Genomic DNA, 16434 nt, shown 5'->3' on the forward strand with positions numbered 1-16434 from the left:
GATACGTACTGTTAAATTAATAACTACACTGTTGTACAAAAGCTTTTTGTTGAACAGTCTATATGACTTAATTTTACACTACAAGACCAGACCCATTTTGAAGTACTTAGATTAGTAATTTAATAAGAGTTACAGTACATGTAAAAAGCTGGTTTCCAATGCTTTGCATTTTGCTACATTTCTATATTTCTTAAATTATTATTTCGATCATTCTACACATTGCATTCACTGTAAACATACATTTCAATTGGTTTAATTGTTTCTGTTGGAGTCAGTATTTCATTTTTTTTCACTACACATTTATCAGGAAAGAAAACATATTTTAATGAGAAAATAACAAACTATTATAAATCACAACCACCCAGATATAAGATTAAACAAGTGCATTAAAATATGCATTTGTTGTTTTTAATTAAAAAACATAACCTACTAGCTTATTTTACCTTATTGTGCTACAACACATACCTTCACAATAATTCTATTAAAGGATGACATTCTCTACACCCCTAGTTCACACACAAATGCTTTCATCATTGTGAAGGAATCCTTGCTAAGTAGTGGTGTGTGTAGTTGAGGTTGAGTTGGTCCCTGTTTCTGTTGACTGATCACCATCCTCTGCAGATGTTCGACCCATAAGTCGGTTGAAAACTATTTTAAACTCCTTACTGAATACAGGGCTTGAGAAGTAATACACCACTGGGTTCAGCAAGCTGTTGAAGTAAGTGAAGCAAACCGTGGTATAAAAAGCCAGGTTGGCTTCCCTGAAATAACTGCAGTCTGAATACTGAGACTTTAGGATAAAGACCGCTACTCTGGACATACTGCTGGGGATGAAGCAAATGGTGAAAACAAGGGCAACCACCATTACAAAGTGTACAGCTCTCTTGATTTTGCCAGTCTTATCTATTGTACTGCTTCTCAGCTGCCAGGCTATGCGGGCTGTAGAGTATGCGATAATGCACACAGGCATGAGGAACTGGAGCACGTAGTAAGTGTTGTGCCACATTGCTAATGGGTTAGTGCCGGGGCAGATGTTGAAGCTCTCGCATTGCGTTCTGTTGTTCTGCAGAAACAGGTGCGGTTCAAAGAGGAGGTAAGCGGTCATTGCAACGATGAGCCCCCACAGGCCACACGAAACGCACACCGCGTACCGCAAATTCATCTTGTTGATTCTGTTGTGAGGGTGGACGATCTTTAGGTAACGGTCCACTGCAACGGCAGTAAGGAAGAAGATGCTGGCAGCCCTGTTTGCAGCCAGCATGAACAGCAGTATCCTGCAAGGGGCATCTCCATAGATCCAGTTCTTCATTCTTATGTAGTAATCGGCACGGAAGGGAAGGCAAAATATGACGACTGTGTCTGCCACTGCCAGATTCAGCAGGTAAATGCTGTTCGGTTTCCAGGTTTTCATTAGAGAAAAGAACATCCACAAGCCAATTACATTGCCTATGGTACCAAATATAAACACAAATATAAGCACTGGTGGCAGGGTGACGTCCAAGATTGGCTCTGGAAATGCACAGCATGACTGGTTTTCCATCGCTGAACCGAATTAAGGCAAATGTTAGCTGTAGAGCTGTCCTGTGCCTGCTGAATGGGAAGCTGTGTGTTGTGCCTGTGGTTGACAGTTCTCTTGCTGGAGTCTTTTATATGCTGCACTGTGTGTGTATGCAGATGTGCACAGACCTCTTAGTGGTTCATGGAAATGGGAATGACCTCACAGAGCAAAGGAAAGAAAAAGAAACTTTTGTTCCTTGTTTTCTAAAATTTCCTGATTTTTTATTTATTTATTTATTTTTTTTTTTTGGGGGGGGGGGGTGGAAATCCCAGAGTAGTTATTCAAGCTTCTGGGATAGTGTGCATTTGACTTTTATCAATAGTATGTATTGACACAGTGTCTGATAGTGGCTGTTCTTTTGTTTTTTTTTGTTTTTTTTTAGTAGAATTGCAGTTTTTGTTATAGATTGTTAAACAGTACAATAAGATTATACCAATATAACTTTGATATATAGCATCACATGGACTCTTGGTATTGTGGACCAAAAATAAAAACTTCAATTCATTCTGATCGCCTTTTCTTCCCAGCCTTGATGGTGCAGCTTCTCTTGTATCTGAATATCTGAGACACAAGGGGAAGCCTCTTCCTGCAAACATTTCCACTCCAGACATTGTAAAGGTAATTTTAAGCAATGGCAATCCCCCCCCCCCTTCCAAACGTATTTCTGTATGCATGTAAATGCCCTGTGGGTAGCTGCAAGCCTCTTGAGTGTGTACCACAGTACTGTAAAGCCAAAAGGCACTACACAGCCCTATAGTAAACATCTAGTCATATATGAGGAACACGATACTAATTGGGGCTCCGAGTATTGTACCATGTTTAACCCTATAGAATCTAAGCATATTATATGTACAGTTTATGTTTCATGCGGATTCCTAATGTAACGAACAGGCAGTGCTGTCTCGTTCTCTCGCACAGTGGATATAAGGCTGTTGTTTGTGCCCAGTCCTATTGCACTAAAAAAAAGTCTATTTAAAGCAAAGAGAAGCTTGCACAGGTTTTGAATTTTGTTTTTAAAGAACCATGAAGATATATTTATTATTTAGTCCTGGCATGTTTACAATGTTCATGTTTTAATGTACATGGGTGGGGAAGTTCAATACAGTTTCACAACAAAGTTTATATGATTTAAAACTACTTTTTATATATTATTGCTAAATTAAATACTTCCCCCCCTGTATTATCTGTATTTAATGTTCATATGTTATGAAATCAATCTTTATTTTATAAAGCGCTTTGCAAGATGCAGTAACAATAAGAAAATCCATAATACTTCAAATACAGAGAAATGCATAATACATGATATAGTTTTTAAAAATATAAAATAAAAAAGCATAATACATTAAATACAGTGGAAAGTGCATAATGCATGATGGTAGCACCATGAAAGGTCACAAGATGTGTACTTGTCTATCAAGTACATAACTTATACAAAAAAATACTGACTGTGTTTAAGTTTGGTGGCTTGCTTTGCAATGGGTAGTATTTTACAGTGTACAGTTATTAAAAACATTATTTGACAAAGGGATCCACTGCAAACTAACGGTACAATCAAAATAACTTATTTGCAGTTATGCTTCTGTACAGTTTAGTTAGATACGCGCATACACGTACTATTAAACTAATAATTACACCGTTGTACCTGCCGCCCTGCGAAGTATTTCGAAAAAAAAAAAAAAAAAAATACAATATGTTGAAGAGATCCTGTGATATCACCAAGGTTATGACATCCCATCGCATTTTGAAATGCACAGGATGTTGTTCTTGCCATTGTGCAATGGAATTTGACTCCTACACTTCAGCTGTATATGAGGAACAGTAAACATTCGCGTATTATTCAAACCCCAGTATTCCCGCTGCAGTAAGTTGTCGATGATGTCACTATTCCGAGATGTTACTTATATTTATTGTTGTCCCTTTACTTTGGGGTTGAATGGCAAGAATTATCATACAGCCTCACCCACAACTGAACTTTTATCAGCCGAATATTAATAATTATATCCGCATCCGATCCGCCATCCGTGAACATGTAAAACAACAGGCCACACCTACATCCGCGGATATAAAGCAGATAGACGTGGATTTGCAGGGCTTTACTTACAACATCCCACAGCATAGTGAAATAAACAGTACGACAATATTTGCCATTTTATAATCTAAGTATTTGCATATAATTCAAAACCGTGTATTCCCACTCCAGTAAATTGTGATGTCGTCACAGTTCCAGGATGTTTGTTGTTGTCCCTTTTATTATTGTAAGCACAGACAGGGTCCTGGGTTCGATTTCCAGTTTAGGGGTCTGTCTGCGTGGAGTTTTCTCCGGGTACTCCGGCTTCCTTCCACAGTGAACATGCTGATCAGGTTGACTGGTCATTCTAAATTGCCCTGCGATGGCGTCCCGTCCAGGGTGTAGTCCTGCCTTGCACCCTGTGTCTGCCGGGTTAGGGTCCGGCTCACCAGGCCCCTGTAAAGGAGGCTTCGCAAACTAGGTCCTCGGGACCCCCTGTGGCTGCTGGTTTTCATTCCAACCGAGCTCTCAATTACTTAATTAAACCCTTAATTGAACTGATCATTTGCTTAATTAGACCTTTTTGCTTGTTTTCAGCTCTTAAACAGTTGCTGTTCAAGTTACTTTGACAAGTAACTTGAACAGCAACTGTTTAAGAGCTGAAAACAAGCAAAAAGGTCTAATTAAGCAAATTATTAGTTCAAATAAGGGTTTAATTAAGTAATTGAGAGCTCGGTTGGAATGAAAACCAGCAGACAAAGGGGGTCCCGAGGACCGAGTTTGAGAAGCCCTGCTGTAACGGATTAAGCGCTTAATGATAATGGATGGATGGATAAACACTGATCCTGTCTTCCAAGCACTAAACACTTTGTAGTTACCTCTGGTCAAACTATTAAATCAAGTTCGACTGTGTTTATTAGGCATTTGCTAAATACAGTAATAAATAAAAATAGCAATACATCAAAATAGCTTTTTTTCCAAATGAATATTCCCCTTAATGCTGAACAATAATCATAATTGCGATCTGCTATGCTTAAACTAAGCTAAGCTGTGCTGCAGCAAACTCACAAGCGGTCTGCACTGGCGGTGCGAGTTGTGTCTCTGTCTGATGTACCCTCTGCTGGTGTATCTTCTTTCTTGCGCAGCACGGGTCTCGCAACAGCTATGTAATACTTTTTGAATGTCGGGCTGGAGAAGTAATAAACTAGTGGATCCAGCATGCTGTTCAGGTAAGTCAGACTGAGGGTTATGTAGAAGCACTTGTCCAGCGCTTCATAAGAATCGCAGTCATTTATATGTTTTCCCTTTTTGAGCCAGATCAGTATTCTAGTTACATTACTGGGCAGAAAACAGACAACAAACAATACGACCACCGCTGTCACAAGCTTGAGAGCTTTCCTTATCTTGGCTTGTTTGTCTAGCAGATTCGCTTTGAGTTTCCAGGCTATACCGAAAGAACAGTACAGTACAATGCTCACAGGAACACAAAACTCGAGCACAAACAGGGCGTTGTGCCAAGTACCATCAGACGTAGAAGACGGGCATATAGTGAAGCTGTTACACTGTGTCAAGTTCCCGTTAGGAAACTCATAGGATTTGGTCAGGAGGTACACGGTCATTGATATGGCAAGGACCCACAACACGCATGCAGTGTACACAGCCTTCGTGAGGGCCATGGTGTTTACTGCGTGGTGGGGATGGACCACTTTGAAGTATCGATCCACGGCAACGGCAGTTAGAAACAGAATGCTTCCAGCTCGGTTCGTGGCAACCATGAATAGGGAGATGCTGCAGAACACGTCTCCGAAGATCCAGTCTTTGTTCCTCAAGTAGTAATCCGTCCGGAACGGAAGGACAACGTTCAGGAGGAAATCAGCTAGGGCCAGGTTGAACAGGTAGACTGTGCTGGTTTTCCAGGGCTTGAAGTGGAAACAGAAAATCCACAACGCGATCCCATTGCCCAGGACCCCCAGCGCAAACTCCACAATGAGAAGCGGCGGCAGAACGCTGGACAGCAGGTCTCCGCTAAAAACACAGCAGCTGTGATTACCCTCCTTGACATTCGAGGTCAGAGCCATGAGGAATAACTGGGGTGCACGGCTCAACGTCTCAGACGCAGACTGCTGAATTCATAGTTAACAAGTCGAAATGATGAAGTCTATTTAAGCATTTTTCAGCGGCCAGTCAGACTATTTATGCAATAGTAAGTTTTTTTTTTATTTTTATTCTGCTTACTTAGATAGATTAGCTGAATAAGGATTAAATGGGTTCCTGTTTCATGGAATTTAGTTACATGGCTTACCAAGCAAGAATGTAGAAAACTACGCGGTGTGCGTGCGAATATGCTGCAAGGCAACCATCCTGTATCCTGTAAGTGCGCAATGAATAACATGGGATGGCAGGAATTAGCTATTCCAATGATTATAAGTCAATTTACAGTTTTTTGTTTTTGTTTTTTAACTGGTACTACCCAAGTAAACAGTACCCTTTGGAAACAGTTGAATCGAAGTTCATCAGTCTTCGTCTTGTTTTCCTGGGAGGAAGGCAATGTACCTGTTAATATACCTTTTTGTTTTCACTGATTGAATCCTAAATTGACTGATTGTACCGAAGGATATGACCTTTGAGTATTGAGCCCAATATCCTGAATGAAGTTGTTCTTTATTTGGTTGCTGGTTTGCCAAAGGCTAAAGAACGTGATACATTAATACATAAATACGTGATTATTATTTTTAATAAATAATAATAATAATAATAGGTTCCGGGAGACTCTGGGCCCTTCCCCGGGCGGCTCCAGTTGCCTCCGGGCTCCCCCCGGGAGCCTCCAGGCGCTTTTGGGCTCACTCGGTCTTCCCCGGACGGATCCAGTCGCCTCCGGGCTCACCCGGTCTTCCCCGGGCATCTCCGGGCGTCTGTGAACGGGTTTTACGGCGACCCTTGTAAAGTGTGTGCGTGTATGTTTCGGTCACTTTGTTCTCTCTCTTTTTTCTCTTTCTCTGTGCCAGTTTACCTGCGCGTCTATGCACAAAAAAAGGAAAACATTGGATATTCTAGCTGTAATTTTGTAAATGTTTTATTGCTGTTATTTCACTATATTAGTAACTGTAGATTGTTACTAATTAACATTTTCGAACGCAAGTAATTAACTTTCACTTATATCAGGAAGCCATCTGAGGTCTCTTTTTTTAACCTGACAATTTTTAAACAGCAATCTTACAGGAACAGCAGCGTAATGTAGAACAGTGACGTGCGTCAGAACAAATAACATTTTACGTTACAAAAATAATAAACCACTTAAGTCAATAAGACTTCTGGAGGCCACAAGCTGAGCTACAACAAGAGCCGCCTGTAGCCTTGCCTACCGTCGGCTCTGAATCGTGACCCCTGCTGCGTTTCACTTTTAAGTTGGATGTACCTGTTTTATGGGTACTTGAAAGCACAGACTTTCTTGCATGAGACAGGCGGCGTGTCCAGCCGGTGTGTCCGTTTTCATCTGCAAGTAATCGGAATGTTTTACAAATTGATGACGTGCCTTTCTCATTTTTCCTTTTAAGATGTATTCATCTGTGATTCGTTTCTTGTAAATCTGGTTCTACATATTAAAAAACAGAGTCCGAAAACGTTTTCAACTAAGGAAAGTGCAAACAGGTGACCGGGTCAGACAATGTGGTCACATGCTTACTCTCACTGTTTGTACTCTGGGCTCGCAATGGGAAAATAAACTGATGGATTGACAAGGCAAGATAAACACAAGCTGAACTTTTATCAGCCGAATATTAATAGTTATATCCGCCACCGGGAAGATGTAAAACAAGACACCACACCCGGATATAAAGCAGATATCCATGGATTTGCAGGGCTTTACTTACAACATCCCACAGCATAATGAAATAAACAGCATGACAATAGTTGCCATTTTATAATCTAAGTATTTGCATATAATTCAAAACCGTGTATTCCCACTCCAGTAAATTGTGATGTCGTCACAGTTCCAGGATGTTTGTTGTTGTCCTTTTATTTTGGGGTTGAATGGCAAGAGTTCCCATGAAGTCTCCCGCTCACCTTACTGCTGCCAGCAATTTCACTGCATTATAAACACAGACTGTGCCTGTCTTCCAAGCACTGAACACCTTCTAGTTGCCTCTGGTCAACCTATTAAATAAAGACTATTACAGCCTAAAACAACCTATTCATTTTTTATTATGAATTTGCTAAATACAGTAATAGTAATAAACAAAAATAGCAATACAGCAAAATCGCTTTTTCAAAATTAATATTCCCCTTAATGTTGAGCTTCACAATACTCATGTATGCCGGCTGTTTTACTTTACTTATTTGAGATCTACTATGGTTACGGGTTTTTTTTTTTTTTTTTAAACCAAGCTATGCTGCAACAAAGTCTCACAAGCGGTCTGCACTGGCGGTGCGAGTTGTGTCTCTGTCTGATGTACCCTCTGCTGGTGCATCCTCTTTCTTGTGCATCATGTGTCTCGTAACAGCTATGTAATACTTTTTGAATGTCGGGCTGGAGAAGTAATAAACTAGTGGATCCAGCATGCTGTTCAGGTAAGTCAGACTGATGGTTATGTAGAAGCCACTGTCCAGCGCTTCATAAGAATCGCAGTCATTTATATGTTTTCCCTTTTTGATCCAGATCAGTATTCTAGTTACATTACTGGGCAGAAAACAGACAACAAACAATACGACCACCGCTGTCACAAGCTTGAGAGCTTTCCTTATCCTGGCTTGTTTGTCTTGCAGATTCGCTTTGAGTTTCCAGGCTATACCGAAAGAACAGTACAGTACAATGCTCAGAGAAACACAAAACTCGAGCACAAACAGGGCGTTGTGCCAAGTACCATCAGACGTAGAAGACGGGCATATAGTGAAGCTGTCACACTGTGTCAAATTCCCGTTAGGAAACTCATGGGATTTGGTCAGGAGGTACACGGTCATTGATATGGCAAGGACCCACAACACGCATGCAGTGTACACAGCCTTCGTGAGGGCCATGGTGTTTACTGCGTGGTGGGGATGGACCACTTTGAAGTATCGATCCACGGCAACGGCAGTTAGAAACAGAATGCTTCCAGCTCGGTTCGTGGTCAGCAAAAATAGGGAGATGCTGCAGAACACGTCTCCGAAGATCCAGTCTTTGTTCCTCAAGTAGTAATCCGTCCGGAACGGAAGGACAACGTTCAGGAGGAAATCAGCTAGGGCCAGGTTGAACAGGTAGACTGTGCTGGTTTTCCAGGGCTTGAAGTGGAAACAGAAAATCCACAACGCGATCCCATTGCCCAGGACCCCTAGCGCAAACTCCACAATGAGAAGCGGCGGCAGAACGCTGGACAGCAGGTCTCCGCTAAAAACACAGCAGCTGTGATTACCCTCCTTGACATTCGAGGTCAGAGCCATGAGGAATAACTGGGGTGCACGGCTCAACGTCTCAGACGCAGACTGCTGAATTCACAGTTAACAAGTCGAAATGATAAAACCGCTCTCATCAGCCATATGTACTCAGACCATGCAACAGGAAATGGTTATTTGTATATAAATAGGTTACTGTTTTAAAAAAAAAAAATGAAAGCTCACACTCATGTGCTTCTATGGATGGAAGATCTTCTCTTAGTGACCACTTCTGCCTAAGCTACAGCGTTATCAGAAAGCTCCTACAGTAATGCTTTGTATAACTCGAGCCCGTTTGCTATTTTAATTGCTATGGTTCGGTGTTACCAATTTCAAAAAGGAAGCGTGTGTTTGTGAAGTGCCAGTTTTAAGTTTTCTATTCCACATACGTGATTAGAGTGCTGGCTTTGAGTTTGGCACAAGATTTCAGGGTTCCGTCCACGAGTATGTGTTATCTCTGGTAAAGGAAGGTCCACTTAGGGCTTCGTTGTAGCCGGACGATCAGGAATTCCAGTGCTACATTTCAGAAACTCTATGCTCAAAGCAAATTACAGGTGGAAAATGGTGCAACTGTACAGTAATGAAGTAATCATGCCTCGGCACATGTGCTGCTGAAGGTGCCCCCCTCTTGATGGGATGCTGAGCTGAAGAGCGGGGCTGTTAAGTGGCATTGCTAAGTTTGAATACACGCCCCGCCTGTCCAATTCCTTAAAACAAGGCTTAATTACTCCAGAACTTGCCAAGAAATAGGTGTTGCAGCCAAAGTTTGACTTCCATGGGTGCCCGTAATTTTCTCAACCATAACGTCTGTTTACCACAAACACTTTTGATATGTTGCGTACAAAGACTTCCAAAAAATCTGTATTAATTAGGTGGATATCACTGTGTGAAACAAGGTGGCCACTGTGGTACTGTTTTCAAGATTACTGAGATCATTTACATGAACTGGGTCAGGTGGGCCAACAGTTACATTCTTTAGAGGTAATCCTGGTCTTTATACTTGTGTGTGGTTTCAATGAAGGCACTTTACCTACCTACCCATAGCTCTTTATTATTTCAGTTAAAAAATACCAGTATGTTATAGGGACACATTTTTGAGATGTTTAAAACCTGGCACAAAATAACCGCTTACCTGGTAACCAACCCATAATGCTGACTGTGAGAAAGTCCAGCAACCTAAACAGTTTTGAAGGCTAAAAAACCAAGCCAGCACACACCAGACAGGTACAAAGAGTGTAAGCATCAATAGTGGCCTGGTTAACACAGCAGGACCAGGTGCTACGACTAAAGAAGCAACAGCAGATCAACAAAGGAGACCGAAATGTACTATTTATTCACATAAAGGATTGCTTTAGTGCAGTGTTTTGGAGCAGTTCACAAAGATATCAGACCTTTGGCAACCAAGAGAAAAAAAGCATCTATATAGAAATGAAAATGCCAACAGTGTGGCCAGTCCACAGTTTCTATAGGGTAAATAAAAGAGATATAAAACGCCTCTTGGTGGGTGTGTTTGGCCAGGTCTTTGTTTTTTTTGCATTGCGTTCTTTAATAAAAGTTCAGAACAGGATATCACTTTTTTACTTCTCCCAGATCTTCAATGCTGTCATCGTCCACCTGCATTAAAAAGAAGAATGAAAGAAGAAACGATGGTTCTGGTTAAAACATCAATGTGACACAGCCAAGTGCAATGCAATCCACACCTAAATCTGTTTGATCCATCCTAGAAGGTTCAGGATAAATTTAAACAGATTTAGGTGCAGATTGCATTCAATGTCTTACCATGGGTATCCTGTCTGCATCCACCCAAACTATCTGCTGAGAAGTAGAATCAGATAGGAAAGGTTCAAGCAATGTAATTATCCATGAAGACTATCAATATTGAGATATTTTGCAGCTGGATATGCATGATTAATGGAACAACAAAACTAGTTTAATTGAGCCTGTAGTTGTGCCTTTGCTTTGCAATTTAGTTGAGCACTTGCTGTATATTTAGTAATACTAAAATAAACTTGGTATAATTCTTTGACAAACATTGCAACTATATGTGTCTTCAATGATATAGTGAGATTTACTGAAGCTAAAATTCTTCTACCCCAGATGTCGCATCGTTACCAGTGCCTGGTCTATCTGTTACACCCATGTTGCTATTTTTGGTCCACTGTCACGATCAACACATGCTTTTCATCTTATCAAGAACGTTTCATTTATGTACTTTACCTCAGGCCATTTCTCTTGAATCACATCAATAATATCATCTGTAAAATCTCCCTGAATGATTATTTCATCTTCTGCTGTTGCTGAGGCTCCACAGGAGAATTTCTGAGCGAAAAACCGCTGTGCTTCTTTGAGGTCAATTTCTATTAAAAACAAAACAGGTGTGTTATCAATGAGAATGTGGCCAGCGATTGTTCTGATTTTCCCCAGAATTAAAAAAAGAATATTGCAACATGTCCGCTCCACAAGGTGATTAATAACTCAAAGCCAGTCCTCAGGAACATGGGATTGTTCAAGCCAATGGGAGGATATGCCCCACCTGCTAACAGGGCTCAGTCCAATGCATTACAGTATAAAGACAACCAGAGCCCAACACATTAGGTAAATCCCCTTCAATTAGCTGGTGTGAACTCCCATACATGGCAATGCTTAGCTCTGTCGCATTGCCATGCATGCTGGTACTCACAGTCCTGTATCCCAAACGAGACAGAAAGGTACCCGAACGCACTATGGATATTTATGTTAAACCGAGCTAAGGGGGCTGATGAGGTGGGGCGATCATGTTAAAGTCATTTCCAAGCCACATAAATAGGGTTCCTATATTGATGAACCTGTTTTGGGTTGAGTTCCATGCCATTAGAAACTGTGCACACATTTTCAGATCAATCCACCGAACAATAAAAAGTATATAGGACAGCACGTGGGGTGCACATGCAGCTTGCGCAGATAACCATCAGGCACAGCGCTTACCAAAAGTTGCAAGACCACAGACTCGGGTTACATATTTCTTCTTTGCCCTTGGGATTTTGGCTATTGTAATTTTTTGGGGTACTGTCTTCTTCTTCTGTTTAATTTGGCCTCTGCCTCCTAGAAGAGAAAATAAAACTAATGTTCAAATAAATCTTGTACACTCCAAAATAGTGGATTATTCTAATCTGTATAGAGCACACATGCAGAGCTATCATTGCCAATACAGCGCATCATACCATAATGATGCAGCTACCCAAGGCTGTATACAATGTCTATAAGAAAAAAAAACCACACAAAAACACCATCCAGCTGACATGATTCTACTGTGCAGTTTGTTACAAATGGCTTTATTCTTAAAACATAGTTTTGCTACAGCCAGTTATTCTAATATGTTTTATATAAACATTCTATATAGGGCATTTTCTAGATTATATATACAAATTAACAGTGATTTGTTTATAACGGACACTAAAATGTTCAAGTCACATATGGCAAACACAATCTATGTTCCTCAGTAACCAAACATTTTGTAATCCTGTAAACGATAACACCGCATCACAAGGGATGGTTTTTTTTTTTGTATTTTTATTTCCTGTTGACGACATCTGGATCTGTTGCTATTCTTAGCATTCATATGTAAATCTAGTTTCGAAATGCAGTTTTGGAATGCAGAAGGTCATAGCTCTTAAAATAGAACTATGAGGAGAACCCGTTAAGCAACTCAGCACTGTTACCTCTCTTTTGCTTCTTCTTCTCTTCTTCCTCCCCAGCTGCTGGGGGTTCACCACCTCCAGCGTCTTGTTTTGGACAGTTCCCTGCAAGGCCAACAACCACGCAGCATTTAAAAATCACCAATGATCTTTTACTCTTACACTGGTAACATTTTACAGGAAACACAGTTGATATTTCCAACATTAATTGTTTTTTTGACTATACGGGGGCACTACTAGATTTTAAACAATATACTGTAGGTGTAAAAAGGACTAAAAAGAAACCACAGTGCTCCCCCTTTTAATAATGCTTTAGTCAGGGGCCATGGCTATTTTTCTTCCGCTGTATAACGAGAATTGCAGCAGTAGTGGGGTGGAATTTGGGGTCTTGGAGATGCAAAGGGCCGTCTGTAGGACTGTAGTTAATTCTTAATGTTTCAAAGAGAAGTTTGAACACCTATCCAAGGTACAGTGATCTTAGAAACAACTCTAACATGATCTACACACACTGCTGATCTGAATGAAAAAGTAGATGCTGAAACAAAGGGGTCTGCCGACAGGGCAAAAACAATATGCATAATACATGGGCCTCTTTCAGTGAATGTTAAAAAAACCCAATGAAAAAGCCAGCCTTTTACTTACCAACACTTAGCTTTGCAAATTCATCTGGAAAATTCTTCTCTAACCACTGCCTGCATTTTGCTGGTTCAGGCATGTATTCACAGTACTAGGAAGACAGAATTCACAGCAAGTCTGTTTTCACAAGAATAAGCAATGCTTTGGAAATTGAAACAACAAAGTATCACTGCTCTGCCAACCACAGATGCAAACTGGACTCGAGCAATGCTCATCTTCTCAGAGATGTAACCACAAGCACTGGGCACTGAGTATTTAATTATAAATTTTTTTGTGGGGCATGGGAAGATGTTAAAAAAAAAAATAGCAGTGTGTCAGTAGGTGCAATAAGGAGAACACATTGAGTAAAAATTGATTGAAAATGGTGCTAAAGCCAAAATGAACCAGTTTAATTAAAAAAGAACAATGAATAAATACTAGTCAACATGTGCCCCTATTACAACATTGCTTTGTTGTATACATACCTCTGTAGGCAAGGAACAAACTGCAGATAAAAAAAGAAAAAGTCACATACAAAAGAGCAAGAAATCACACCCACAAAACCAAACAGCTCCAATAATAGATAGTGCTAAAACCAATGTGACTCATCTTTTATTTTTTCAACCTGTATGGCAGTTCACACCAGCTAATTGAAAAAGTAAAATACAAGAATTGTGAAACACTTTGGTTTCTCCTTATATGGTTATTTTGTTAAGAAATATTTTTATTCTCATTTGTTTTGTCACAAGTAGACATAATTCCACTTATTTGTTATTTGTTTAAAAATATGATTGCATACAAATAGCATTTTTTAAAAACAGAACAGGTACCATAGTATCAAAAATGATTCCAGGTATAGTTACAACTACCTTTCATGTATTATACCATTATATTACCATGCATTGTCTGGTATCAAACTGGACAAGCAGCCAAACACAAACATTAACACATAGTTTTTTTCTCATCAAATTCTGGTGACTATTTAGAACTCAGAAATTTAAAAGCACCCTGTGACCTCAGCATATCTCTCAAGCATGTCTTCTTTCTAAGGAGCTGGTACACCAGAGTGTAACCCTTAACCTGTCCCCCTGCAACACTCCTCCCTGTGAACAGGAACAGAGATCCTAGAGGAACTCTAGCAAATGACATATGACCGCTGCCAACGTACCTCCACAGTACAGCACTTTCAGTGGGTATTTTGTGTCAGAGTTTGCTTTTCTGCGATCCACGTTGCTCTCTTTTGAACCTGATTCTGCATTTTCAGTAGTAGCCATGCTATTTTCTTATCTAGAAAGATACAAGATATTATTTTAGTACAATTGTCATGCCTAAGTCCTTATTGACCAAATATCATTTTTTTCCCTAAAGGACCAAACCATCAGCTTGTTTTGCAAGTACAATTGTAAATACCATATAATAATTTCTTAATATACTGTGCTAAAATGATTAGTGTTTTAGGTATTCAGATTTTTTATATAGGTGTATATTTACCAGATTTTTCCAAAGTGTTGTCTTTTGTCCATTCTACTTCAAAAAATAACTCTTTACAGTCCTGTTTACATATTGTAATTTTAGTTGTACACAAGTTTCCTTCTCTCCCTTAATCAACCAAAATAATGTACCAGACTTCAACTTGTGCTACGCTATATTCACACAAAATGCACACAAATTGTTTTAGTTAACCTACATAACAGATATAAAAAAGCCAAACACATGTTTACTGTTAATTCATAAGGTACAGTTTAAACAAACCAAAACATTAACATAATCAAACTGTAGCAAATAAGAGCAATCATAACATTTGCACCTACTACGCTTAGAAAACGATGATCTGCATTTGTAATTAATTAACATATGCTCAAAATCTTTACAGTGATAGTCAGACAGTTTCCATACACCCTCAGAATAGGTTACCTCACTGTTGCATAAGGGTTAATATGTGGACATACATTTCTGCTTTGGTTTGCAAAAATATACAATCTTAATAAAGCCACTACTTGAGTGACTAAATTTGAAATGAAAAAAAATATCGCTACCAAGGTAGACATGAGACTACTGCCATCTGGTGAAAAGGAGAGGGAACAGCACCTGTTTTGCAGAACAGAAATTACTGTATACTGCATTAATATTTTCCTGTGCAAAGCTTTCACGGACTTGTATTCATGGGGTCAAAAGGCAAATGCACGTTTTCTTTTAGCAATGTAAATTCACATAATGTTACATGACTTTTAGGAGCAGAACAGAGTATAAACATCGCCCACATTATTAGAGTCCAGAAAAAAAAAAAAAAAAAGTCATAAAAATGTCAGAAATCAGACCTTCAATTGTATTTACTTAAAATCACATTACGCAAAGATATGACACCCGACACATGCACGATTAGAATTAAACTGGAAACCGTAGCTTGATGTACTATAAACCCATTACCCTATGTAGTCTCTTATGTGGGAGTATTAACTTCATGACAACATTGCCTCGCCGCTGTAAAGAATGTCCACCGCTACAATGGAAGGCCTGGTACTGAATTAGTATCTACCAATAATACTTCTGTTAATATTTGTCTTTCTCAGTTACTGACTCCCTAATGACAGGTGGATACAGGACCAGATAGAACGGCCTACCACTTTGCAGCAAGAAGGTCGCCATTTCAGACTTTAAATAAAATACAGTCCTCTCTGAAGAGACAGATTGGCAACAACCCCAGCGTGCTGGCTCCTAACAGAAAGACAAGGCTCGCTTCTAGCCGCGTTTAGAGTCAGGAGCAAAGCGGATCCCAGCGGCCCCATTCATTTCCATCACAGAACTTAGTGAAAAAATATATTGGGAAAAGTATGTCATACCTTTGAAACTGTTGAACCTAGCCCTTAAATACAACCATTACATTATACACTACTAAGCGAAAACGTCAACATTTTCTAAATATTTCTAAATGTTTAGTTTTTTTCTTTAAATACATATAAATATACTCAACACTAATATAAATCACACCTCACGCCTTGCTCTGGGTCCTGCTTTCTTAACCGGACTCCCACTTTGGCATAGTTTTAGGTAGTCACAGGCTTGCCTGAGAGAAAATGGTTGGTCTTTTAATTTTTTTTTTTTTAATGATTTGTTAAACGCGTGATGTAAAAATAGGATTTAGGATAAATCGCTCATGAGCGTCTTTCAGCGGC

The 16434-nt window shown here is 39.7% G+C and overlaps 4 protein-coding genes across 5 annotated transcripts; all 4 read right to left on the reverse strand.

Annotated features, from left to right (window-relative positions):
• Positions 1-364: 364 nt before the first annotated feature.
• On the reverse strand, positions 365-1562 carry LOC121296856 (hydroxycarboxylic acid receptor 2-like). Its single transcript, XM_041222723.1, has one exon. It carries the CDS (start codon positions 1538-1540, stop codon positions 551-553), a length of 990 nt encoding a protein of 329 aa, XP_041078657.1. The 5' UTR covers positions 1541-1562; the 3' UTR covers positions 365-550.
• Positions 1563-4342: 2780 nt separating this feature from the next.
• LOC121297560 (hydroxycarboxylic acid receptor 2-like) lies at positions 4343-5742 on the reverse strand. Its single transcript, XM_041223919.1, has one exon. It carries the CDS (start codon positions 5642-5644, stop codon positions 4631-4633), a length of 1014 nt encoding a protein of 337 aa, XP_041079853.1. The 5' UTR covers positions 5645-5742; the 3' UTR covers positions 4343-4630.
• A 2225-nt stretch (positions 5743-7967) lies between these two features.
• Positions 7968-9050, reverse strand: LOC121297047 (hydroxycarboxylic acid receptor 2-like). The gene has a single exon (XM_041223059.1). The coding sequence runs from the start codon at positions 8979-8981 to the stop codon at positions 7968-7970; it is 1014 nt and encodes a 337-aa protein (XP_041078993.1). The 5' UTR covers positions 8982-9050.
• Positions 9051-10286: 1236 nt separating this feature from the next.
• LOC121297307 (density-regulated protein-like) lies at positions 10287-16314 on the reverse strand. 2 transcript variants are annotated; one of them, XM_041223550.1, is made up of 8 exons: positions 16250-16314; positions 14430-14548; positions 13747-13766; positions 13289-13373; positions 12671-12751; positions 11937-12053; positions 11190-11329; positions 10287-10586 (listed from the first exon to the last, which is right to left on the reverse strand). In XM_041223550.1, the coding sequence occupies exons 2-8, from the start codon at positions 14533-14535 to the stop codon at positions 10542-10544; spliced, it is 594 nt and encodes a 197-aa protein (XP_041079484.1). In that variant the 5' UTR covers positions 14536-14548; positions 16250-16314; the 3' UTR covers positions 10287-10541. The 2 variants fall into 2 exon arrangements, with proteins under 2 accessions (XP_041079484.1, XP_041079482.1); XM_041223548.1 differs by lacking the exon at positions 16250-16314 and adding an exon at positions 16102-16204.
• Between the last annotated feature and the right edge of the window lie 120 nt (positions 16315-16434).

The sequence above is a fragment of the Polyodon spathula genome, chromosome 22, assembly GCF_017654505.1.
Source record: "Polyodon spathula isolate WHYD16114869_AA chromosome 22, ASM1765450v1, whole genome shotgun sequence".
Taxonomy (NCBI): Eukaryota; Metazoa; Chordata; class Actinopteri; order Acipenseriformes; family Polyodontidae; genus Polyodon; species Polyodon spathula.